Source organism: Nicotiana sylvestris, chromosome 3, assembly GCF_000393655.2.
Source record: "Nicotiana sylvestris chromosome 3, ASM39365v2, whole genome shotgun sequence".
Taxonomy (NCBI): Eukaryota; Viridiplantae; Streptophyta; class Magnoliopsida; order Solanales; family Solanaceae; genus Nicotiana; species Nicotiana sylvestris.
The window spans coordinates 184,413,542-184,438,864 of record NC_091059.1 but is presented as its reverse complement, the minus strand read 5'-3'; the positions used below and the strand labels follow the sequence as shown (position 1 = coordinate 184,438,864).

General features: G+C 36.2%; 3 protein-coding genes across 3 annotated transcripts; 1 reads left to right on the top strand and 2 right to left on the bottom strand.

Moving 5' to 3' along the window:
* Positions 1 to 2,710: 2,710 nt before the first annotated feature.
* LOC104234280 (uncharacterized) lies at positions 2,711 to 3,622 on the bottom strand. Its single transcript, XM_009787815.1, has 2 exons — positions 3,011 to 3,622; positions 2,711 to 2,968 (listed from the first exon to the last, which is right to left on the bottom strand). The coding sequence occupies exons 1-2, from the start codon at positions 3,620 to 3,622 to the stop codon at positions 2,711 to 2,713; spliced, it is 870 nt and encodes a 289-aa protein (XP_009786117.1).
* Positions 3,623 to 6,010: 2,388 nt separating this feature from the next.
* Positions 6,011 to 8,639, top strand: LOC104234273 (protein MANNAN SYNTHESIS-RELATED 1-like). The gene is made up of 6 exons (XM_009787811.2): positions 6,011 to 6,294; positions 6,834 to 6,933; positions 7,007 to 7,077; positions 7,182 to 7,267; positions 7,382 to 7,952; positions 8,062 to 8,639. The coding sequence occupies exons 1-6, from the start codon at positions 6,190 to 6,192 to the stop codon at positions 8,338 to 8,340; spliced, it is 1,212 nt and encodes a 403-aa protein (XP_009786113.1). The 5' UTR covers positions 6,011 to 6,189; the 3' UTR covers positions 8,341 to 8,639.
* Positions 8,640 to 9,510: 871 nt separating this feature from the next.
* LOC104234274 (calcium-transporting ATPase 9, plasma membrane-type) lies at positions 9,511 to 25,323 on the bottom strand. Its single transcript, XM_070171259.1, has 33 exons — positions 24,581 to 25,323; positions 24,062 to 24,178; positions 23,940 to 23,979; positions 22,949 to 23,064; positions 22,715 to 22,846; positions 22,542 to 22,631; positions 21,696 to 21,765; positions 20,617 to 20,687; positions 20,434 to 20,517; positions 20,274 to 20,351; positions 20,083 to 20,192; positions 19,375 to 19,396; positions 19,204 to 19,307; positions 19,012 to 19,120; positions 18,000 to 18,055; positions 17,857 to 17,899; positions 17,662 to 17,745; positions 17,417 to 17,554; positions 16,957 to 17,022; positions 16,774 to 16,875; positions 15,737 to 15,847; positions 15,370 to 15,537; positions 14,904 to 14,963; positions 14,306 to 14,470; positions 14,086 to 14,202; positions 13,032 to 13,130; positions 11,662 to 11,799; positions 11,323 to 11,423; positions 10,553 to 10,598; positions 10,295 to 10,429; positions 9,975 to 10,082; positions 9,793 to 9,884; positions 9,511 to 9,709 (listed from the first exon to the last, which is right to left on the bottom strand). The coding sequence occupies exons 1-33, from the start codon at positions 24,737 to 24,739 to the stop codon at positions 9,604 to 9,606; spliced, it is 3,237 nt and encodes a 1,078-aa protein (XP_070027360.1). The 5' UTR covers positions 24,740 to 25,323; the 3' UTR covers positions 9,511 to 9,603.

The following is a 25,323-nucleotide window of genomic DNA, read 5'->3' as shown; positions in this document are numbered from 1 at the left end:
TACAAAGGATACCTGATGAACATAGACATAATAATCAAAGAAATCACGGATTTGAACCGATTTGGTTCGATTTTGATGAGATTTTCTTTCCGTGTTAGGCAAGCAACTAGGTAACACCACAGACGAGTAACCAGTAGTGAGAGGAGATCAATAAGACAAGTGAATCAACGATTGATTCCATTTTAGTGCCGGATTTAGAGAGGTTAGGAGAGGTGGTGGGTTAGGGTTCTTCAGAGGGGAAAGTATAGAGAGGCGGAAGGTTTGGAGGGAATGAATTAGGGTTAGGGGTCTGGGTATAATTAAAAGGGTAGGAATAATATGGGTCGTTGATCTCAGAGCTCAACGGCTATGATTTAAAAGGGTTTTTGGGTCGGGTAGGTTTAGTTGATTGGGTTGGGGTTATTTGGTTGATTGGGCTGAGGTGTTTTGGGCTAGTGTATTAGGTGTTTGGACTGGGGGTTAGTCCGAAAATAGGTAGAATTTAGGCTAGATTTTAAATACCCCATTTTAATCAAATAAATAATTTATAAAAGTAATAAATAAATAACAAAATTATTATTCATGCATGAAAATGATTAAAAATAGTTACTTAATATTATAAAAGTTATTTTTTGCATAAATAATGTAATCATACATGCATATGGGCTATAATTGTAAAATGTGTAATTTAGACCTAAAAATACAAATGTGATTATAAGAAATGCACTGAAAATATTTAAGACCTCACATTGGTACAAATGATAAGTTTAGATTATTAAATCATCATAAAAATAATTTGGAAGGTAATTATTGGATATTTAAATAATAAAATACAGGAATAAATTGATCTAAAGCCTTTAAAAAATTATGAAAAATTGTAAAAATGCTTGTGTATGCTCATAAATCAAAATGATGATGTATATGCACCATTTTGAAAGTATATGTATATATAGTTAAAAGTGAGGAAAAAATTAAGTATCAACAATATCCTCTTTTTACTAGACTACTACAAACATGATCTATACCCCTTCTGCTTGTACCCAATAAAGTAGTATAGTAATCAGTGAATGCTTTTGCAACCCTCTCCACCTCTGTTATGTTATCTCCATTTACATCCCTAACTAAAAAAATCTTATTTGTGTTCCTCCTGGCCTATGAAAGAACCTGGTATTTTGGTCACCTTGTATTGCCCATTGCATTTTACTTTTTTGCATCAGAAATTGACTTATAGCTTCTTCCCAGTTACTACACTCCTGTGCTAATTTTCTCTCCTGTTTATGCAGTTCATAATCCAATGGGTTTGCCTGAATTCTAGCTTGTCATGTTATAAGTTCCTCATTTGCCTGGTCTGCTTTCTTCTCTACCTCACTAAACCTGCTCTTGTTAATATTTATTAAAACTCTTTTCAACCTATTCAATTTTTCCACTAGTTGATACTGCTTAGTCCCTTTAATCTCCAACTGCCAGCTTTCCTCCACTTTTGTCATAAAGTCTGGTGCCAAACTCCACATATTAAAGTACTTGAATTGTTTCTTCATTCTGTTTCCTCCTCTTTCCCAACTAATAATAGCAGGCTATAATCATATAACTCCTCCTCCATGTAATGAACTGTGGAAGCAGGAAGTTGAGATAGCCATTCATTATTTACTAATACTCTATCTATCTTGATCATGACTTTGTCATCCCCTTCTTGTTTATTATTCCATGTGAAATAGGATCATGTGGATTTTACGTTGTGTAGGTCACAAGCCTATACACAATTCCTAAACTCTTTTTTCTGCCATAGTGACTGGCCTTCAAATCCTCTCCTCTCTATATAGGACACAATTGAAATCCCTATTACTCCCCATAGTCCATGTATCTGATTATACAATTTACTTATATCCTCCCATAATTCTCTCATAAGAGCTTGATCATTGAAACCATAGACAATCGTAATATACATCTGCTCTCCAGTACCTCTGTGCTTTACTTCACAGTGCATTAATTGTGCAATAACTTTGAGCAGATTAACCTCATATATTTGAGGTTTCCATAGCATCCATATACGACCTCCCAGACGTTTTAGCAAATTTGTGCTAAAAGACCAACCATTACAAAGATTAAGATATGCTTGTTGTGCCTTTGTCTTCTTAATCTTTGTTTCCAGGAGCCCAAATAATCCAGCATTTACATTATGCAGAAATAAATTTACTTCTTTCTACTTTGCTAGCTTATTTAGCCCCCTGACATTCCAAGCCAATACTATCCATTAGGATGGGGGTTTCCCCTACCCTTCCCATGGTTAGGTCCCCACTATAGCTTGCTTATCTCCAGGGTTAGATGAGCTTGCTATATTCTCATCAAACTTTGTTTTCTCCTTATTTCTTTGTGCTAGTGCTGCATAACAGTTCCCAAGTTTTAGAGTCACCTCTCTTGGTGTTGTAGTCTTACTATTCTTACCAGTTCCTCTAGCAATTGTAGCATGATTATTCCCTGCCTCAGGTCCATTCTTCTTCTGTTGTGTCTCTTGCATGACTTCCTTTGTCTTTCCTCCTTCATTATCGACAATACTAGTAGTGCTCTTAGGTCTTTCCTGCCCACCCTTGTCTTCCTTTTGTTGATCATTATGTTCTTTACTTTGGCCTTGTTGTTCCTTGACTCCATCTCCTCATGTAATTCCGACATTCCTGTTGCTCATGCTCAAAGGTTTTACATGTGGCATAAAGCACTGGCTTCACTCATAAACCACTCATTGCTCTATAATTTTTTCATATTCATTTTCAAACATGATTCTTGATGGATATTGCTGGTTAATCGACATCTCAATAAGTATTCTAGCAAAGGTAAGTTGCTCCTTTTGTGTTGTAGCTCTATTTGCTTTCAATGGCTTTCCCGCCATGCCTGCAATTTTTGTGAGAGAACTCTTTCCCCAATACTTGATATCCAATCCCATGAGCTTAATCCATATAGGAATTCTATTAATGGTCTCCTTCTTCATGCCAATGTCCTGTTTCCATGGTTTAATAATAATTGGTTTTTAATCAAACACCTGGACTCCTTCTTCGACAGTTTTGATCTCACTTTCTTCAGTCTGAAATCGCACAAGGAACACCCCTTTGTTGACGAGTGTCACTTTGTCAATTCCCATGTTTCCCCAAATTATCCGAAAATACCCATCCATTACTGACAATGGAGGGTTAGATCCCAACACATAGCAAATCACTGCTGAACTACAATACTCAACTTCATCCTTAATATCATCAATTGTAATTTTGACATTTTGACCAATCACTTCCTCCCTGCATAAGTCGAATCCCTCAGTCGTAGGTATTGGCCCTATTACTTTACTCCATGAATTCATAGAATTTTGTGATTTTCCCAACCCTGCTTCCTCCGCCACCTCTTCTTCTACCATATCTGCCCAAGAGCTTTTCCCACTACTTTGCGCCAGACAATTCTCATCTCTACTGATCAAATTACGACGAATTGGTGTGTGATCTATACCTGCTTGTGACAATTCTAGTGGTGCGATTCCTTGAAGTACATTGATGTTCCGTGTTTTCTTCGCATCTGCTGATTGCGGTACAATTTGCTTCCCACCATTTGCGACCGTGCCTTGCCCTTTTTGCTCTCCCCTGCCAGTTTTTGATTTCCTGCCCATGTTCAACTTTTATTGAGAGGAAACTATTAAAATAATGTTTGCCTCCAAAAAATTTGGTGAAGGATTTTCTGAATGGTTTGGCTTCTAAATTTACTCAATCATTTGGCTAAAAAAAAATCAGGCTTTTAAACTAAAGAGATGGTCAGATGGATGTATAAAATGTTGATATCTATAAAAATTAAATGTACTTGGAACTTTATAGTGGCTATTATAAATACGTATAGGAATTTGGGTTCAATTACTGAGTATCAAATGATAGTGTTATTGTGATAAAGTTATCATGTCAATCATTATTTAAGGAGCGTGAAAAGTCAAAACGTGACGTGACAAGTAAAAGTGAAGAGGAGTATATAAAATCTCGAACATCAAATATTGAATCTTGAACATCGTGATGATTTTGCCACAACCTATGACTCACCGTTTTGGTGGACAAAAATATCATCAAGATTAAGTTATAAATTTGGACGACCAAATCATCATATTACTCGTATTCATTAGGGACTGAATCTTTTGTCGACAATTAATACTAGGAAATGTCTTACTATGGAAGCGTTAGGAATAATAAGTTCCTTCTATTTATAGTAAGTATTTCACTTCACTTCCTCCGAAATCTATCGTGCTATTTTTCATTCTACGTTATCTCAAATTAACCAAATATTTTCCGTCTCAAGAAAAGTTCAAAATTGAGATATACAGTAGTAAATTGGGAAGTGTATAACTTTTTTCTGTATAAATGAAAAAAAAGTAAGTTACATATGCACAAAAAAAAAAAAATACTATCACGTCACCGATATATATGATTATTTTATGTACCTATAAAGTGTCACCAGATTTAGGAGAGTGTTTAATACTAAAAATATTGGCGCTGTTGATTTGAATAAAGAATGGGGCAAGGGATCCACTTCAGTCGTCATTAGTGGGTGGGTTTTCCAATTTACTTTGCTATCTTGCCTTTAATTACGGCAGTATCCCCGCTCTGGTCTCCTTTCTTATATTAATAATACCAGAAAATTGGCCAATTGTTTGACTCTCTTTTTATTGGCTGCTAATTATTACTAATACCTTTAATTACTCAATTTTTATTTAAACATGAAGTTTTTCTATCCGCTTCATTAAAGTTTTGTTAGAACCATAAAAATTTTATTAGACATTCGGGCACTGAATTAAAGCAATAATTGATGGAGAGTAGATTAAACTAATTATTAGATCCAAAAGAATCATCCTTTTTCCTTCATCATAGGTTTAATAGTTTGTCATACTTATTAATCTTTTTTGTGGTAGAATCATCCTTTTTCCTTCATCATAGGTTTAATAGTTTGTCATACTTATTAATCTTTTTTGTGGTTTCCCACTCAGTGTCCGGTGCCGGCATTGGAGCCCGACTATATCCGGATTCGCGTCGCGTAGGGCCCCATTCGGAGAAAAGCGCACCCTACCAAGAATTTTTTCATACCCAGAATTCGAACTCGAAATCTCTAGAGAAGAGCAGCCACATTTGAGCACCACATACTTTGATGGTACTTGTTAATCTTTTCGATACTAGCCATATGCAGTAGTAGTACTATAAAATTGGAGATAATAGACAAAGGAAAGAAAGGCACGTGCCAAGTTGAGTCAGGTAAGTCACGAGGGTGAAGTGAAGGCCAGTGGGTCACTTGTCCAATACAACCTGGCTTTCAGCATCCCTCTTTTCTTGTGATTCACTCATAAACCCAATCATACGTGACACATTTGATTTTTAACACACACATATTTATTAAAAATATTGAATTCAGTTGAACTCATTGGTAATATGATCAATCCGACTTTGACTCTTAAGGACAAGTTTGAAACAATTAGTATGATTTTGCCAGAAGAAAGACGTTGTTACTATTATCAATCTAAATGCTTTTTATGCTTATCCAAGGTTAAAATGTAAAGAAAACACTATATTAAGATTTTGGGGCATTAAAAGTTGTCACAATTTATATTGCGTGAATTTCCCAAAATATTATCGCACCTATAACGGATTCTTCAAAAATACACTACTTTTAGAGAATCCAATACGCATTCGACGATATTTTCGAAGAGTCCGAACAACATAGGTCACAATTACCTTGCTCAAGGGAAAGGGGCAGCAAATCTGTTTTGAGTAAATAACATATGATTTTTTGAGAGATAAAGGGGGGGGGGGGGGTTGTTTATTATTATTAGGTGAAAGAGAGGAGAAGTGTCGGTGGGATAGGAGGAGAACCAGTCGCCCTCTCCGACACACTTTTAACTTACTCCAACGCACACACATTAACACACACACTTCTCCCCCTAACTCCCCCTGGGCCCTAACCCTCCCCCCCCACCCCATGTACGAAGAAAAATATAATATACTGTAGTAATTGGTAACGTTGTAGTGTGTGTATTACTACAGTCAGTCCAGCTTCTGCTCTTTGCTTGTTCCCATCTCTCTCTATATATATTATAATAATCCCATCATTTATTATTGGGAGTAATAATAAATAGTGTTTGGTCATAGTCCGGCACCACACTGCACACTAGAGCTGAGTAGAGTTGGTGGTGCAGAAAGATCAAAGATGGGAGTGGATCCGAGACAGGTTTTGGCTGGAGTTCTTACTATCACTATGTTCGTTATGCTCGGCGACATGATCAAGCGCGACCACTTTGATTCCCAGCTTCCTGTAAGACTATCTTCATTTTCCTTAATATTGATTCGTATATCTTCAACACATGCTCTGTTTAAGGTTCGGCCGAACTCAATAATTTTTGTGCAGACTCTATATTTGTCTCGTGAAATTCGTGGAATATGTACAGATTATTAATTTATAACCCAGTAATTTAAAAGAGCTAAAATCGCGAATCCATAAGTTTCAAATCCTAGCTCTGCCTCTGTTTATGATTCCAATTTAGATTCAGCATCTTCAAATGTAAACTTGTGTAAAGCTTTGGCAGCCATTACCTACAATACTCTTCCCAGTTTCTCGAAAGATCCCACCAATTTTCTGGCTTATACTTATTTTATTTTTTTTCAAATATTTGCATCTTGGTTATCACTTTGTATTTAGAGATCCAGTTAAATTACGTGAAGAGCACTCCACAAAGGTGGATAGATGCTACCACTAGTAGTTATTTGATTCAGTCATCTTTTTTTTTCACTTTACTAATAGAATTTACAAATTTGATCAATTCTGATTTAATTTTGCAATTTATCTTTACCAAGGTGGATTCTGACACATCAATTCATAGTACCAGAAAGCAAAGCCTGGTTATCGATGGAGATGGGCCTTCTCTAAAACCTTGTAGGCCTATATCACTTATTGGTGAGAGATTTAATACTTCACTCTCTCTTACTTTAGATGAGCATATTTTTCTTAAATGGTTGTGTTCTAACAGAGGAAGCTGACGAATCACAAGGATTTGTTACCTTCTCGCTCACTAATGGTCCTGAATATCACGTCTCTCAGGTATCTTACCCCTCACCCCTTCAAAAATAATTGAGCAGAAGGTATCTTTACAGGATGAGTGAGACTGAATTTAATTGTGTATTCTCTCTGTGGCAATTTTGCAGATTGCTGATGCAGTGGTAATAGCAAGATATCTGCGAGCAAATCTTGTACTCCCAGACATCAGGGGAAGTGAACCTGGTGATAAAAGGTCAGTATTTAAAGTGGTCTCTGCTCCATCTTCTTGTGTAGGTCATGTAATGTACAGTTCTAACTGGAAAAGAACTTTTCTGTAGTAGTTCACTCATAATTTTGTGACTTTCAGGAACTTTGAAGAGGTCTACGATGTTGAGCACTTTGTGAAAAGCCTAAATGGAGTGGTAAAAGTAACAAAATCCCAGCCATCCAAAAGGAACCTAGCAGTTGTGAAGGTTCCTAGTAGGGTTACTGAAGAATACATTGCTGATAACATTGAGCCGATTTTCAGATCAAAGGGGAGCATAAGACTAGCCACTTATTTTCCTTCAGTAAACATGAAAAAATTGAAAGACAATAGCAACATTGATGCAATTGCATGTTTGGGAATGTTTGGAACTTTAGAGCTTCAGCCTCAAGTTAATGGAGTAGTTGAATCTATGGTGGAGCGCTTAAGAACTTTGAGTAGGAAGTCAAATGGACAGTTTATTGCCGTGGATCTAAGGGTTGATATATTGGAGAAAAAGAGCTGTCAAGGGAACAGTGGTTCTAGATCAAAGAGTTGCTTTGGTCCACAGGAAATAGCTATGTTTTTGAGAAAACTTGGTTTCAACAAAGATACAACTATATATCTGACTCAATCAAGATGGGATAGCAGCCTTGATGCATTAAAGGATCTCTTTCCTAGAACATACACCAAGGTACAGTTTCTTCAGTTCATGTGAGCCAGATTTGTGTTTAGTATATACACGTATGTTTGTTGTTTAGTCTTTGTTTCGACGCTTGACTTGCTTCAAAATGCACCTGCAGGAAAGCATAATGCCCATAGACAAAAAAGCAAGATTTCTTGACACAGAGAATTCAGAACTGGAGAAAGTTATAGACTTTCACATGTGTTCTCAGAGTGATGTATTTGTACCAGCCATCTCAGGGCTCTTTTATGCCAATGTGGCCGGCAAGAGAATCGCCTCTGGGAAGACTCAGATACTTGTTCCTGCTGATATTTCTGGTTCCTCTGCTTCTTTAACAGACTACATATCTCATTACGTCTCAAAAAGGAACCACTTTGCGTACTCATGCTTCTGCTAGCTCGTTGTGAAGAATGGTCAATGACCCTTATGATACTACTATTAAGATGGGCTCTCTTGTCCTGCTGTTCTTTCGAGTTTTGTTTACAGAAGACACAGGTTTGCTTCTAAAATTTGTAGTGATCAATATTTAGATAGATCTTTTTGGGGTTCATTTGTAGAGGTCTTGGTGGAAGAGATCAAGCACCTCCCTTTCACCCTCAACCAAATTGTGTTTAAGTTTATCATTTGTTGGACATATGCTATTTTCATACGAGTATAGTGATTTTGAATGGAAAATCTTGGGCATTTCGAGTTTCATTATGCTGCTGTCAACTTTTAACTAACAATTTGCACGTTTGATGAAGAGAGAAACAGAGATGAGGCACGTATTTCAAATTTGTCACCGATGGATTTAGCTCCTCTTCCTGAGGAAAACAAACCCTTTGTTTTATCCATAAATGCTATGCGTTTCTATGAAAATCTTTTGTTTATAATGTTAAAGCAAAGTACAAAACATGAAACCAGTAGTGCAACACACCTGTAATACAACGTGCACTTGATTAATATAAATACTGGCAAATGATCAAATATAATAAGACGTTTTAACCATGACACGTTGACAACTAGGAATATTAACGAATCGAAATGCTTTTGCCGAAGGCTCAGATCCATAAAGCAGGCGCAGGTAAATGAACAATGCAACAGATATACCACGACTTACAAATTATACACCTGTTCTGTGAAAAAATATACATCTGCCATAAATACACATTTCCACAAATTACTATAAACAAGAGTTTAACTTACTGCTTAACTCCTGTTCTGTGAAATAGATATATACAACATACCTTCAGGTTGCTTTTTACGGACATATCTGCCATACAAATTGCTATAAACAAGATTTATACTTAATACTTACTCCTGTTCTGTATATAAAAAAAATACATAGTTATGATGTACTATAAGCAACATACTTCCGGGGTGCTTTGTAATGCCTATCTCAATCTTTTTTTGGGTTCTCTTTTCTTCCTATTCATAATTATCAAATACTAAAATCCTACATTGTATTAACTATTCTACAACCTAGTGGACAGTATACATATCTGTCATGTACTATAAACAACATACTCTAGGATTGGTTTATAATGTCTATCTTAATGTTTTTTGGGTTCTTTTTTCTTCCTATTCAGCAACTATCAATTACTACTCATCTGTACTATACATATACACAATCTAGTAGGACAGTAGATCTGCATGCAACAGCTGAGCCAAAAGAATTCATTTATGGATTACGAGCTGCAATGCATTGCTGATACGACTTGATGAAGACCTTAGCCAAGGGGGTCTTCGGAACTGGGATCAATTTTCCCGCAGCTGCAAGAGGCCAGCTGTGACAATAAACAAAGATGTTGAGATGTGTGAGATAATCTAGTCAAACCAACAAAAACCACAAAACCCTGTTGTACGCTACCTGATAATACCAATGGCAAGTGAAACCAACCATAGTTTCCAACTGAGTCTAACTGTTGATGTAAATTTTCCAAGGAACTCAATGATAATGATCTGTTGTATGGAGGAATATGATAGTCAGTGACAACAAAATGAAAGAATTCTAATCAGAAACCTTTATCTGCGTAGTTGATGATCTCTCACCTGAAGTATGAAAGTAGTTCCCACAACCCCAGTAAAGAGGGGGTTTTTGGTCACACCAGTAAAGACATTAATTTCATCTGGCTTTCGAGCATTAAACTCATTGAATATCTGTATTTGAACTAGTTAGATGTCTGAGGCTTGATGTGTAATCTAGCCTTGAATAAGACAAGTGAAGAAAGAAAATTATCGACAGAGGGGATAACCATTTTTAAAGAAATACACAGCATACACACATTTCCTTTTTCATCAGATAAGAGAATAAAATTTTAATGACATCTCAGACACACCCTTCTTCTGCTTTGCAGGAAGGAAAAACTTACTTGGCAGAAAACAAATGTGTTGAAAATTAAGGTATTCTTCACCATATTAGCATGTTTTGGGTCATCATGCTCTAAGCTAAGAATACTCTTGCCCTGGAAATTGAGAACAAGAAGGATTCCAACTTGGTAGAGAGCCTGCAGAAAAGAAAAATAATAATTTTTTTAATTAAAAAAAAGGGTGCTATTAAAGTTTCTTCTTTAAGGTGAAAATAACAAGATAAAATGAAACAATGATGTCTTATATTAGTAAGGCCAGACCTGAATAAACAAGTTCCTCCACATGATATTTGTTACCAGAGGTTCCCTAAGTTTCACAAATGATAGTATCAGAGCATGTAAATAGCCTGAATAAATTATTGCAACACAGTAAAATAAGAAAACCAACACTCTGCGTCTGGTTTTTTTTTTCCCCATAAGAATCATATACACAGCCGTGAACTAAAAACCATCAGAACTATTGGGAGACATACAGAAGGTGCAAGCGAGTTTCATTTAGATAAAGAAATCTGTCCTATGATGAATCTTATTCCTGTAAGTGAGGAGTTCTGCCATTAAACAAACAACAGAGAAGCTAACCAAACCAATTCATAGTAAAATCTACATCTTGATTCCCTTTTGGAAAATAAGTGGACAAAATGGTGATGCATAAGAACACCAGGAATGTCCCTCAAAATTAGTTGAACCATCGTACTACGGAAGATGCCAATGAAAGACTTCGAAGAACACATCATGAGAAATGGAAAAAGATGCATCTAGCGTTACATTAATTTCTTCTCAATACTATAGAATACAGTGAGTCATTATCTACTACACATAAAAAGTTAATGGAAAAAGGAGAAGAAAAAAACATTCTTCAAGCTTACATTCCCAGAAATATTAATAGATGTACTGATCAATATCATGCACCATTTTAAAACTCAATCTAGCAGGCTCTGTGGCATAATTCATTTTGCGACAACTCGAAATTATAAAAAATATTATGAATGTGAGGAGATAATATATTAAATTCCCATGGAGTTCCCACCGACCTTCGACCAACAGGAGGTCTATGCATAAGATGGTCAGTTGGTGGTTCAGTAGCCAAAGCCAGTGCTCCCAGAGTATCCATAATTAGATTGACCCAAAGAAGCTGCAAACAAAAAAGTATCCTTGAGCAAACGCAGAAGGATATATCATGCAGTCTACAATATTATAATTCCTAATTACTCGCTGAATGAAAACACAGCACACATATACACTATACATATACATATTACATATTTATACCTATGTAATCAGTAATTATAAATTCTACACGTGTTCCTGTATCTGTGTATAGAGAGAGAGAGAGAGAGAGAGAGAGAGAGAGAGAGAGAGAGAGAGAGGACCTGCACTGTGTTTAGAGGAACATCACCGGAAGAAACTGCTGCCACAACATTGATTACAAGAGCTGCGACATTAACAGTGAGCTGGAATTGAATGAATTTCTGAATATTTGCATAAACAGAACGGCCCCAGCGTACAACCTACATTGAGATAAATTTAAGTCAAGGACCATGGCTTTTCATCTATGCTAGTACACTAAGCCACTGACAAACTAAAACCAGCTGATACAACACAGACTTAACACGACACATCATCTTCTTCCTCAGCGTTTGGCTGCTTTCTCCATGTTTATCAAATAAACATGGCTCAACAGATGACATGTCAGTTAAAGAAGAAGAATATCCACTAGGAAATTTGACGATGCAAAGGAAAAGGGATGCAATAACAAGACAAAAAGAAGCTTGAACTGCTTGTTTTTATTTTCTGACTCCTCTTTCCTGCCTTCTCGCCCCCTCTTTGTCACTACATCATCTAGCAAAATCTCGGTGGAACTTCGATTTTCATGTTGACTTTAAAACTTTGATGAGCCCATGTTACACATTTTTGCAAAATTAATGAAAGTCAGACCATATTCTAATACCTTCTGGTTAAGAATTCCCAACATTACATGGTTGATGCGGAATAATTTATGATCTCAGAATAAGTAGCCACATTTTCTAGAAGCATTATAAAGTTAGTCAAAGTCATCTTCAAAAATTCAGCAAAATTACCTTCTGAGTTTTAAAGTTAGTCAAAGTCATTTTAAAAAATTCAGCGTTATAAAGTTAGTCAAAGTCATCTTCAAAAATTCAGCAAAATTACCTTCCAAGATCATAATAAAAAATATAGAATATGAATACACATCTGAGTTTTCATGTGCTTTCGACCTCACCTTTATGGTCCAAATAAATGTTCTCATCAGAATTCTGAAGTTCCGATAAATATGATTTAACAGTGAAAAGGCTTAATAAGCACATCGTCTGTGATTGAGGCTTAATGAAAGTTCAGACTATTCTAATACTTACTGGCTAAGGATCCAGCATTTACATAACAGATGCAGAATAAGATTTTACACTTCTATAGGCATTATAAGTTAGTCCAATTTACTTTCACAGTTTAGCAAAATTACCTTCCAAGATTGAATAAAAAACAGAACATGAATACATATCTATGAGCTTTAATGAGTTTTTGACCTCAAAACCCACCTCCATAGGCCAACAGATGTTCTCATCAGAATTCTGAAGTTTATATAAATGTGTTGTATTTAACGGTGAAAAGACTTAATAAGCATTCCTGACATTGTACATAGTCGAGTCTTATAATCACAGACAATTAATCTCTAGAAAGCAATCTAACATTTTCTACAAACACCGAAATAGATTCTCCAACTCACCTTCACCACTGAAGCAAAATTATCATCCAAGATAATGATGTCAGAGCTTTCTTTTGCGACTTCTGTTCCTTGGATGCCCATGGAAAGGCCTATGTCGGCCTAAATATTGAAACACAATGAAATTAGCATATATCAGAAATTCTGATATATCTAAGAGAATAATATAATTAGTTACAAAAAGCTGCTTATTCCAGACTAAATACAGCACCTGAGCCTTGGCAATATCCTTAAGCCCTGAGCATCAAGTCATGATACATTTACTTACCCAGGAGAATCATTTTATTTGAGGTCTATCAAATGGCTATTGAAGCACACAACACAGTGGTCTCCCATTGGAGACATTACCAGCTACAAACAAATTGTACTACATCCACTGTGATTGAATATCCATATTTTCTAGTCAGACCCAAAATACTGTCATAGGAAACTGTAACTCATATACTTAACCCCAAATAGTTACATGGTTTGACACATTTCGTCAAACTACTTTTATAATCTATTCGTGAAATCAAAAACTAGGTTTACAACTCTTAACCTAGTCATTGTGCAAGTCAAACATGATATTTCGGCTAAGATCCACCGAATCGAGAAAGACAAACCAATACCTAGAAAAACCAAATCATTTTACTGGAGGTGCACAAAACAATGCAAGGGCCCTTAGGTGCCCGTTCTCAGTGCCCAGGCCACCACCAATACCTAGGTGCCGATTGCTAAAACTAATAACCACTTACAAATCAGAAAGGATTTTTGCTCTCTAATGTTAAAAGGAATAAAAAAGGAAACATTTTTTAAGGGATATCACGCCTTTGAGAGAGAAGCAAGAGAAGAATATTAGGAACAGAGAAAAGGGAAGATGAAGGAGAAAAGATCATCTTCATCATATGATTATCCCTTGATAATACTTCTAAAGAGAAAAGATTGCTTCTTTAAAAGATATTATCAAGGATCAACCCATTTTTTGTGAAAGTACATAGGATCAGCTACTGACGACACAAAAAAGGAAAAAATAACAAAACAATTGAACAAACAGAAAGCAATAAGAAAGTCATTGGACCTCATGCAGTGCAGGAGCATCGTTAGTTCCATCTCCAGTAACAGCAACGATCTCCCCTAGTTTACGTAGTGTTTGCACAAGCAAAAGCTTGTCATTTGGAGATGACCTTCCCATAACCTAAAAACCAGCTTTCTACTTTTATCGATGTGCCAACATAAAACTGGAGATACAAATAGATAAAAAATATGTCAGTTATTATCCCAGTTCATGGATAACATACCGACATTCTTTTCGCAACTTGTTCTCGCTCCTTTTCAGACAACTCACGGAAGGTCTTCCCCTCAATAACTTCAAATTCAGTGACTTCTGCATTTGAAGTTAAAATTCCACACTCCAAGGCAATTGCTCTAGCTGTTTGAATATTATCTCCAGTTACCATGCGCACCTAAAGGTTCTCAAATTGTAAAATTGTTTCTTATAAGAACGAACGCATTCCAGATACCTCAAATTGTAAGTTACAATCATGTGGCTAACTGTGCGTACAGGACCATGACAATTTAAATACTGAGCTAATAGCATCATACAAGGTGACAAATAATTGAAATATTTGATTCCATTCAAGACCTATAATTTCACAAAAAAAAATTCCTGTAAAGAGGAAGATAGATTTTGATAGAATAAACATCGAAAATTAGTATAATTGACTGGTCCAACATGTTTGAAAATAGGTTCAATTAATTAAAAGAAATCACCTTGGACCAAAGTAAAAAATTTCATTCTGACAAAGTTCTAGCATATGATTATATGGTCCATTGTACCACCTTGTTGGCTATTATTACATCAATATGCAGCCAAAATTTGAGAGATATTAAGATTACCTTAACACCAGAATCTCTGCACTGTCTTACTGCATCTTTGACACCTGGCCGACAAGGATCCTATGTAGAAAGGCAAAGAAAGATAAATGAGAACTTGCAATACAACTCTTAAAATTAAATACTACATAAATATGTACCATGTCGTATACTGCACAAATTTATATTATTTTAAATAGGATGTGGCATCATTGAATCTTATGATAACTTCCAATTACTATTAACATATACCTGTCAAACAGAATAACTAAATTCAAACCATTTTCTCTCAAACCCCATGACAGTCGAGCCAGGTCAAAGAAAAGTAGGATGGAGGGAGTACATGTTGTGCCGCAGACATAAGATTAAAAAAGTAACTGAAGGATATGGTTTTGGATTTATTAAATATTACCAAGAAAGGAGGACATGAGTAGAACAATATTCAAGACACTACATACATCCCAACTACACAACTTTACGGAACATGTACCTTTATACCAAATATAGCAAGCAAAATAAGGCCATCTTCTGGTAGAACCCAACGTGCCAGCTGTTCTTCATCACTTGGAACCTCATCTATGTTACAAGTTCGGTATGCCATGGCAACACACCTCAAACTCTTTGCTGCCATATCTTCAATTGCTTCTTTGAAAAGATCCTGCAGCCAACATATTTATTAAAAAGTGATGAAAGGAGGAAGCCTGCACTAAAGCGTCCTTTTCTGAATCCTAATTTTGCTTATGTTTTTCAATACCAAAATTTGGGAGAGAATAAAGTCAGCAGAAGTGTTCACAAGACTCAATTTTGTCAAAGTTAGTAATGTTATCTCTTAGTAACTAATCTTAACTTCTTCTAACCTTCTCTTTCTCAATGGATTGCAAGCAGCCATTTGAGTCAAGGTATTGGGTACATGATGCCAGTATAATTTCAGCTGCACCCTTCCAATGCATATGAACTTGAGAGCCACTCTGCAAAGGAAGAAACAGAAAAGTTAAATATACAATTCAAAATCATAAATGAGCAGATAATTTAAATAGTTCATCCACACCATATATATATAGATTGGAGGAAATCACAAAGTGCATTAGCATAAGAAACTATCATGCGAGCCAATAAAAAAACAAGAAAGAATGCATGATCTTGAAAATCCAAAGAGGCCACAGCATCTTCCAGCTCTCATCCTATGAAGCCCTTATTTCATGTACGCTTATGTACCAATGTCATAGTCCAAAAACTAACATTGCTTATTTTTCACAGGATAATCATTCAAATAAAAAGAGACAATATTTTCAGTGGAATCACTAAGGTTAGTCCCAAAGAATCACTAGCACCAGGCATATATATACCATTTCTAGGGATCTTTTGGTTCTTAATGCCGGAGGACCTTTCAACACAATCTTTTTGATTTAAGACATAAATAAATTAACTTAGCCTATGACGACTCAGAAGATGTGGTGCTTATGCTTTCCTGAGCCGAGGGTCTATTGGAAATAGCCTCTCTATCTTCACACGGTAGGGGTAAGGTCTGCGTACACACTACCCTCCCCAGACCCCACGGTGTGGGATAATACCGGGTATGTTGTTGTTGTTGTTTATGACGACTCAAAAGAGATAACTTGTTATTGTAGATCATCACTCAAACACTTACTTCTAGACGATGAGTTGATTTTAACATAATACATGAAGCCTCACAAGGTCTTTAGGTTTCAATTATTAACCTGTATATGAAAAAAGTATCACCAAAATGCTAAGTTCTCCCATTACATTATGTAGAGAAATAAAGCCTCACTAAATGGACATAAGTTATCTCCATCTATTTAAAATTAAAGAAACCTTAACAAAGCTAACAGGATTATGAAGCTGCAAGAACTTGAATATCAGATAAGTTAATTACCCGCTCTCTAACTGCGACACCTCCTCTCTTCTTTGTAGAATTAAAAGGAGAGACATGAAGAATTATGGATTGTGATCTGACAACTTCGAACTTCATTCCCATCTGCATAAGATGTGCAGTAGTTGAACAAACAGATTTTGTTGATTTACAGAATTAAATAGAAGGACAATCTGCTAATACTACCTTAACACCCCATGTAAGAATGGCCTTTTCAGTGGGAGATCCTGAAACCTCTATTCCCTTGCCATCCTACAAAGAGGGGAAACCGAATCAAAAACAATGAGACAAGGGTAGTTAGACATGCATGCCAAAGTAAACAAGAAATCATTTCTGCAGATCAGATAACGAATTAAAATTATATGAATTGGCTGCGGTGAAGGTGGAAAGATGAAGTGGTGTAAAACAGCTGATCCAAATACTGCTGTAAATATGCAAGGAGAAAGACAATACATGTTTTTTTTCAGGACAGCTGATCTATGAGGACTAACATTCAAGAGCATTTTGAGTAAATGTCATCTAAGAAGACTGTTAAGACTTCTCATCTCAAACTTTTTCATGAATGCCTGCCACCCTAGAGCCATCAAAATACATGGTACATATGTAAGAGATAATTTAGAGAGACGAGGAAAAACAGACAGAGTACCTTGGAAGCAAAGACACTGCCGGAAGTATTCTGAGTTATGCCCTCGTCCAGAAGAGAGGAAACAGCTGAGTGTAACTGTGAACCATCTTCAGGTGGATCGAGCTTCTTTTCCCCAATATAGGCTTCAACCACTGTCATCTGTACTAAGAGAAAGCATATTAGTCGCCAAAAAATCTGTGAATGAGAGTAGAGATGTAGTTGAAGGTGTCAGTCTGAAGATCAAAAGCATGAAACTGCAAAGCCACCTGATTCAGAGTTAGTGTTCCAGTTTTATCACTGCAAATAGTTGTAGCAGATCCCATAGTTTCACATGCTGAAAGTCTGCGCACCTGCACATTAATTACAGTAACTATTTCAAGCACGATTACAATAATATCAACATTCTGATATATTTAACTAAACAATCAACAGATATGCAAAAGGAGTAACAATGTATGTACCAAAGCCTTGTCAGCCATCATTTTCTTCATTGAGTATGCTAAACTGTCACAAGATTTAGAACAGGCAATGATTTAAGAGAATTATAAGGCACCGGAAGATTAAGTAAAACCTGTTGAGTAAGAAGCCTTTATTTGATACTTACGTCAATGTAACAGCTAAAGGAAGACCTTCAGGGACAGCAACAACCACAATTGTGACCTGAGAAGAACTTGTTGCATTAGTGAGACAACATAAGAATTAGTAGGTTCTGAATCTGTGAGAAACTGAATTGTCTTCCAAGAACAACAATACATGGACAAATAATTTATACAAAGGATCAAACCATTTATTATTAGAGGCAAAGCCAAAATCGAATAATAACAAGATAAGCCATTCAAAACTTTAAAACCGAGGCCCTCATTTAGAGAAGGTAGGAGAAAGGACAAAAAGTCTATCAAATGACAAGAATACAATTTATAAGCATTGTTAATTTCTAACAATATGTCATACACAAAAAGTGGATATAGAGAACTCATATAGCCGACGACCCCAATTAGTTCGGGTCCTTCAGGATTCAGGCATAGTTGGTTGATTGATATGTGACACACAGCACGCCACTTCTACATTCATTGATAGGTTATAAACATGTTTTAAGTAAGATTTAGATTGTTAGAGTTAATGAAAAGTAGAGCACTATCTGTTCAATCTAACATAGACAGCATCTTATTAGATTTAAATTCTCCCATGTCAGTAATCCTCATTGGACATGACACTTATCCACATTTGTGCTATATTAACAAAAGGTTTCTGAATGACAGTACCTAAGAGTAGTGAAACAAAAGGTTTCCACAACGTTACAGTTCGATGGTAAGCAACCTCCACTTCCAACCAAGAGGTTGTGAGTTCGAGTCACCCCAAGAGCAAGGTGGGGAGTTCTTGGAGGGAAGGATGCCGAGGGTCTATTTGGAAACAGCCTCTCTACCCCAGGGTAGGGGTAAGGTCTGCGTACACACTACCCTCCCCAGACCCCACTAAGTGGGATTATACTGGGTTGTTGTTGTTGTTGTTGTTGTTGTTGTTGTTGTTGTTGTAACATTACAGTTCATGACCGAAACAAAGACTAAAGGGCAAGCCTGTAAGATAAAACTTAAAAACATTGATCAGCAAGAGCTTACAGCTGCAGTGATGATATGTACAACTCCATCAATTGATTTACTAACACTGGTCTTTCCATGAACAAACTGCGTAGTCCCATCTGGATTTTTCGTATTTCCAGTGAAGAACCTGGGACATAATATTTAAAGTCAAATGCAATATTTAGCATGCAAACACTACAGAAAGGCTTCGAGTGAAAGCAATACCTTTACCTGCACAAAAGAACAATGAGCACAAAGAGTGCAACAGCCAGGCCAACAATGCCAATAAAGGTGGCAACCCCATTCAAGCGCACCTGCCATATTGTCATTGGAAGCTAAACATAGACTGGATATAACAAGTAAAGAAGTTGATAGTGATGAGCAGCACATTTTGACTATAACCTGCAAGTAATTATCCTTCGTTCTCTTAATTGAATTGCAATTAAACTCGGCCCAATCTTTTACTAAAAGGATTGAGCCGAATACAACAAAGATTCTATTGCATATATTTTGACTAAGTATATACTTACCTAGATATACAAGATTTGAAATACAAAATCTAGAAAACTAAATCAAAATCTAAGACTCAAATCTTTCTATTGTTGTCTTGGATCCACAATTAATCCTACGGATCCTTAGGATTGGTATATTCTTTTCTATCCTGTAGTTTGTAGTTTCCCTGAATCAAGCCAAGTATCACACCTCTTTCTACCCATCCTGTATATTGTCCCCTTTGTTCCGTGTTGAAATAGAACCTTAATTTATTACTTATTTTTTTATTAAATTTTAGATTTGTTAGTGATTAGATATTAGTATTAGACGAGATTTTACGAAACAATTATTTTTTTATTTCTTTATAGGAGAGGACAAATCTCTTTTTTCGATGCGAATTTGACACGACATAGGAGAAGCCGCCCTTTATTAAAAATTATATTATTTTAAATAATATAAAGGGGGTTCCAACATATTAATATATAGTGAAGTGTTCCCCCAGATTCAGAACTTTTTTTCAATACTCACAATCCTTATTAGTTAATAATCCTAGTGATTGGATTTCTATGCTTAGTCTGATAGGAAAATCCTAAATCCTCAAATGGATGGGGGAAGAACAGAAAAAGAAAACAAAGAAGGAAATAAGATGATCTTACAAGCATGGTTCCAGCACCATCTGCTACCTTGCAACCAGCCATCAAGCAAGGCGCCTTCTGATTTTTGTTTACCTTTAAAAATGATATGATATTTAAGATTATTTGGATCGATAAGCTAACACATACAATTGCAAAAAGGTCTAACCAGCTTACAATCTTGCTTTCGCCTGTCATGCTAGACTCGTCAATTGCCAGCGAATGACCAGAAATCAAGACTCCATCTGCAGGAACCTGGAAGAATACAAAAGCTTTAGCTCTTTGATCATAAATTGACTAGAGAAGAGGTCCAAAAAACCTATACTTCCACATTTACCTGATCACCTATGCTGAGAGGAACAACATCACCAACAACAATTTCATATATCGAAATTTTCTCCCTCCTGCTGTCTCTTATAACCTTTAGAAATCGTTTTCAAGTAGTTTGTTTATCTTCTAGAAGACAAGAATTTTAATAACTATAACTGTAATGAGGCTTTGATTCCAATACTACAATTACCTCTACTTGGATATTTCGCTTTTCTTCATTTAAGTTTTGAAATCGCAGGGACTGTCTGCAGTCACTTGTTGCTAAATGACAATTTACAAAACAAATCAATCAATCGATCACTGAACTACACCGCAATCCCGAAATATACAAACAAATCAGAAAAACAAGATAGGAACTAGCGAAACCACTCTAATTGTCTATACAAGTTAATCAGTTGAAAGAAACATGCATCGAGGAGAACCACAGAAATTGATCTCTCCATCAAAGCAAAAAGGAAAGAACGCTACATTACGATGACCCACTAGCAAGATTCCAACTCATTGAATTGTTCCATTGCAATACTCGCAGGAATACATCTCACCCCAGAAACTAAAACTCAGAATAGCAAGAGCTAACATCTTTGTTTTAGCAGGAAAGAAAGGAAGAAGACCGCTTCAAAGAAAAAGAAGTACAAGTAAACATAATTAAACTTAAAACAAATCAGCGAAGAAGCGTATATAGCTCTTGAAGAACATCAAGAGCACCTTTTTCATAATCAAGAGAAAGAGAACAATCAATTTATTTGATAGGAAGGAAAATACATTAAAGAATGCAACTTGTTCTGTGGAGAATTAAAGCTACCAGTAGCTAATCCGAAGAAAGAATTGTTCTTTTAGCAACCAAAATATCAACTAAATATGATCCAAAATCTGCAACACGAATACACGTGAATAAAAGAGAAGAAGTTTACAGTAGAAAATTAAGCTGCATCTAGGACTTTTATCAGTTTAAGCGAAATTATGAAAGGTTAATATCTTTTTTTCTGATTCTGTAGGGTTTCATGGTTTTCTTGAATGGTAATGGCTATTCTTCAATTTGTGCCAATAGCTGATATAAACTCAGTAAACTGAGATTGACAAAAGAAAAAGCAGCCAAGCCACTGTAGAATTTAATGACTTCTATAAAATCCATTCACTTGGATAAAAAGGAGTAGACAAACAAGAACCAAAGGAATTCCCTGTTATAAAAATAACAAGTGGAATTTAATAACTTATAAAATCCATTCACTTGGATAAAAAGAAGTGGACAATAATAATCAAAGGAATTACCTGTTACAAGAATAACAAGAAGAACAGCAAAAGCTATGCTTCCACCATCATACCATCCTTCTTTCAGGCCCTGTATAAATAATCATGTATAAAACTATGAGTAACAATCATCACTAAATGCAATAACAAAATCTTCTGATTTCCTAAGTCAACTGATGACCATCCATTAATTTTCTATTCTATACTTGTTTGTGTTCTGATTCCCCTAACAGTAGGTTTAATACTAGGGTTTTGCATTGAGCCCCTACTTATTTGCCCTAGTTATGGATGAGCTAACCAATGCAATACATGATGGGGTCCCATGGTGTATGATATTTGTAAGCACGTGATTTTTGCCCTATGAAAGAATTACTCCCAAGTTGATGATATTGTGCTAATTGACGAAACTGGCGAAGGTGCCAACCAAAAGCTTGCGCTATGGAGAAGCACCTTAGAGAGTAAGGATTTTAGGATAAAAGTAAGACCGAGTACATGCAATGTATGTTTAGACAGCATGAGAAGAGCGAAGTTGGGTGAGACTAGATGGGATTGCAGTGCCAAAATGCAAACAATTTAGATATCTAGGCTCGTCTTTTCAAGAGTATTGAATGATAGATGAAGATTTTTCTCACGGGATTAAAATCCGATGATTGAAATGGAGAAGTACTACCGGAGTGTTATGCAGTAGAAGAATGCCTATAAACATACAAATTAAGTGAGACAAGTATGAAATTTTCAGATATTTGGAATTTCCCTAAAACAGATAAAGGGTAGGGAAAAAAAACAAATAGAATGTGGAGCTTTTAACATCAGAAGATGAACCTATTTTGGCAATGACTGAAACTTGCAATGTAAAGAGCAAAATACCTTTGTGTGTATTCCAAGTGCCAGCGATAGTACAGCAGCTACAATTAAGATGATGAGGGTCAGATCTTGCCAAGCCTCCCAAAGGAACCGCTAGAAAAAAAAAGATAATGGTTACATCTCACTTCTCCTTACAGAAATCAATTCAATAAGATTAATTCAGATAGAATTAATACCAAGAAACTACGACCCTTTTTCATGGGATACGTATTTGGCCCAAACATATTTTTTCTTTTTGACAATTCAACATCATCATCCGCAATCCCTGAATCCAGATCTGTTTTTAACATCTCTGATAAACCTTTGACCTGAAGATGTCAACATCAATATCAGTACGCCTATAGAGATGAACCCCTTCTAATAGCATGGTTTTATATTAGATACACTATGACTTACTGAAGTTAACTTACTCCTCCATATTGTTGCAATGCAGAAAGATTGTGATCCCTAGTCACTGAAGCTAGCTGTTCAAGTGAAATTCCATAGTCACCAGTGGGAGCTGGCGGAGAAACTTCAGTACCCAACACTAGCAAAAAATACAAATACCAAAACCAAAGCAAATGGCAGATTTTAAGGTTAGTTGCTGATACGGAAAGTTACTATCTAAGCTACCAACAGTTAAAGACAGAGGCTTGAAGTTAACTATAGGCCTTAAATACATTTGATGTTTAAGATCTTGAAACTTTTGCAAGCACTTCATCTGTCTATGTATGTGCTTCAAAGGACAAAGGTGAGAAACAATAGAATCTACAGGAGCAAAATTTTCATTTGTTTCTTCTTTACTTCACCAAGAGAAGAGTGAATGATAGCTGCAATAGAATGTGGCTATGCAAGAATTTATAATTAACGGTCAAGAGTAGGGAAAACAGAGTGCAAACTCTGTGCCAATAAGATAGATCCTTTCATAGACAAATCTTGTAACCATGAGACAAAATGACAGCACTAACTTCACATGTGCACCAAGCAGGTCAAATGTGACAGAATATTCACCTAGGAAAAAAAATTACAAGTAGATGATCCCAATAGATTGATCATTTCACTTCATTTTCTGTGGATAGATAGAAGAAAAATAAGATGAGGGGTGAGATATATATATATATATATATAAAGAGAGAGAGAGAGAGAGAGAGAGAGAGAGGGAGCAGAGAGTTCCCGAGCAATGAGTTAAGAAATAAAGCAACTAAGGTTGCTGATAGATTAATCAATCAATATTCTTCTTGTTCATATTTTCTCATGTCATGGATGCATTTCTGGAAATCTAAACTCCAATCTCCATTAAAAACCTTCAATGAACCAAATGCCAGTGACTACTTATTTTTACCAGTGTTATGCAAGGGAAGCCACTACTCTCATAGACATTCAAGATAAAGCATTAGTAGAAAGGATTTGCAGAGTATATACCAATAGCTCTTTGTCCAGCAAGCTTAAAAAGTAGTGCAGCCTACAAAAGCAAACAAACGATAGTCAGATATTCATGAAGCAATCAACAGGACACAGTAGAAATATATGGATTTCATCATTACTCTTATGACTTGAGCGTGTGCTCTGATCATCCTTCTTCTTTGTTCTTTCTCTTCAGCTTTTCTCAAGTCGAGAGTATACCTAAACCGGCGTGAAGCATTAAGCACAAGTGCCGCTTCCTGTCAGTGATCAAAGGTTAATCAGAAAGATAAAGGACGAGGTTGATATATTATTTCTTAAGTTCTAGACAAGAAGAATGAGATAACGTGTGAACACAGATTACTTTCTTAAAACGTATGTCGCAAATTCTGACACAAAAGAACACCTTAGTCACCATGAAAATTACTGAGCAAAAAGCTATTTGTAAGGCTCCTAAGAGTTCATTAGCATAGGTATACTCAGAATTTAATCATTAAGAATAGAAACCACACCCTACAGAAGACCAAAGAGACAGGGTAGAACCTCAATATAGTCAACCAAGAAGCTGAACATTTAATAGGATCATCAAAGAAGTTTATTGACATGGACATAGCAGGAATATAAATATTAGTGAAAAGGGAATAGGCACTAGAAAGACGAACCCTCCAGCGTTTAAGAGCCTGAAAAGACGCATTCTTGGTGTTGGCAATGTCGAAAGGATCAGAGAAGTCGTCTGCTCCGTCGGCATTGAGATGAGAGGAGCCAGCCTCCAGGTCTGTGTGATTGTTGAGTTGCATAGTATCACTTGGACCAATCGTCATCGCCAACAATTACAGAGATGGCAGCGCCTCTTCAACGAAGCCACCACTCCGTGCTAAGACAAATTGATAAGAGAATCGGAATGCAGAGAAAGCAGCATATACAAAAATAGTAAATCGAAGGAATGGCAGGAAGCAAAAAATACTAAGCCAAAAATGGGTATGTATCCTGTAATATAATGTTGGATGAATGGAGGGAGAGGTGGAGCAATTATATCGGTAAACCAGGAACGGAACCTTGATTTGGATTTTGCCCAAAAACGCGATATGCCGTTGAAGGGTTTCCGTGGGTTCTTCATGATATCGGCAAACCGCTTCTCCTCCACCAATATTGATTTGGGGTTTTGCTCAAAAAACGCGCATTGCCGTTAGGACTTTACTAAATTTGATAGAGTTTTTGCTCCAACCTTCATTGGTCAGTGTCCACCCATGCAACTCCCATGACTCACACTTTAGAACAAAGTTCGTCCGTTTCAAATGTCGTTTTAAGTTACATTGCGACTATTTCGTCGCCACTAAAAGAAACTATTGCTCGCTGTTTTGACGGGCGATCTTTAGTCGCCACAAAAGGAGTAGGTGTCCGTATT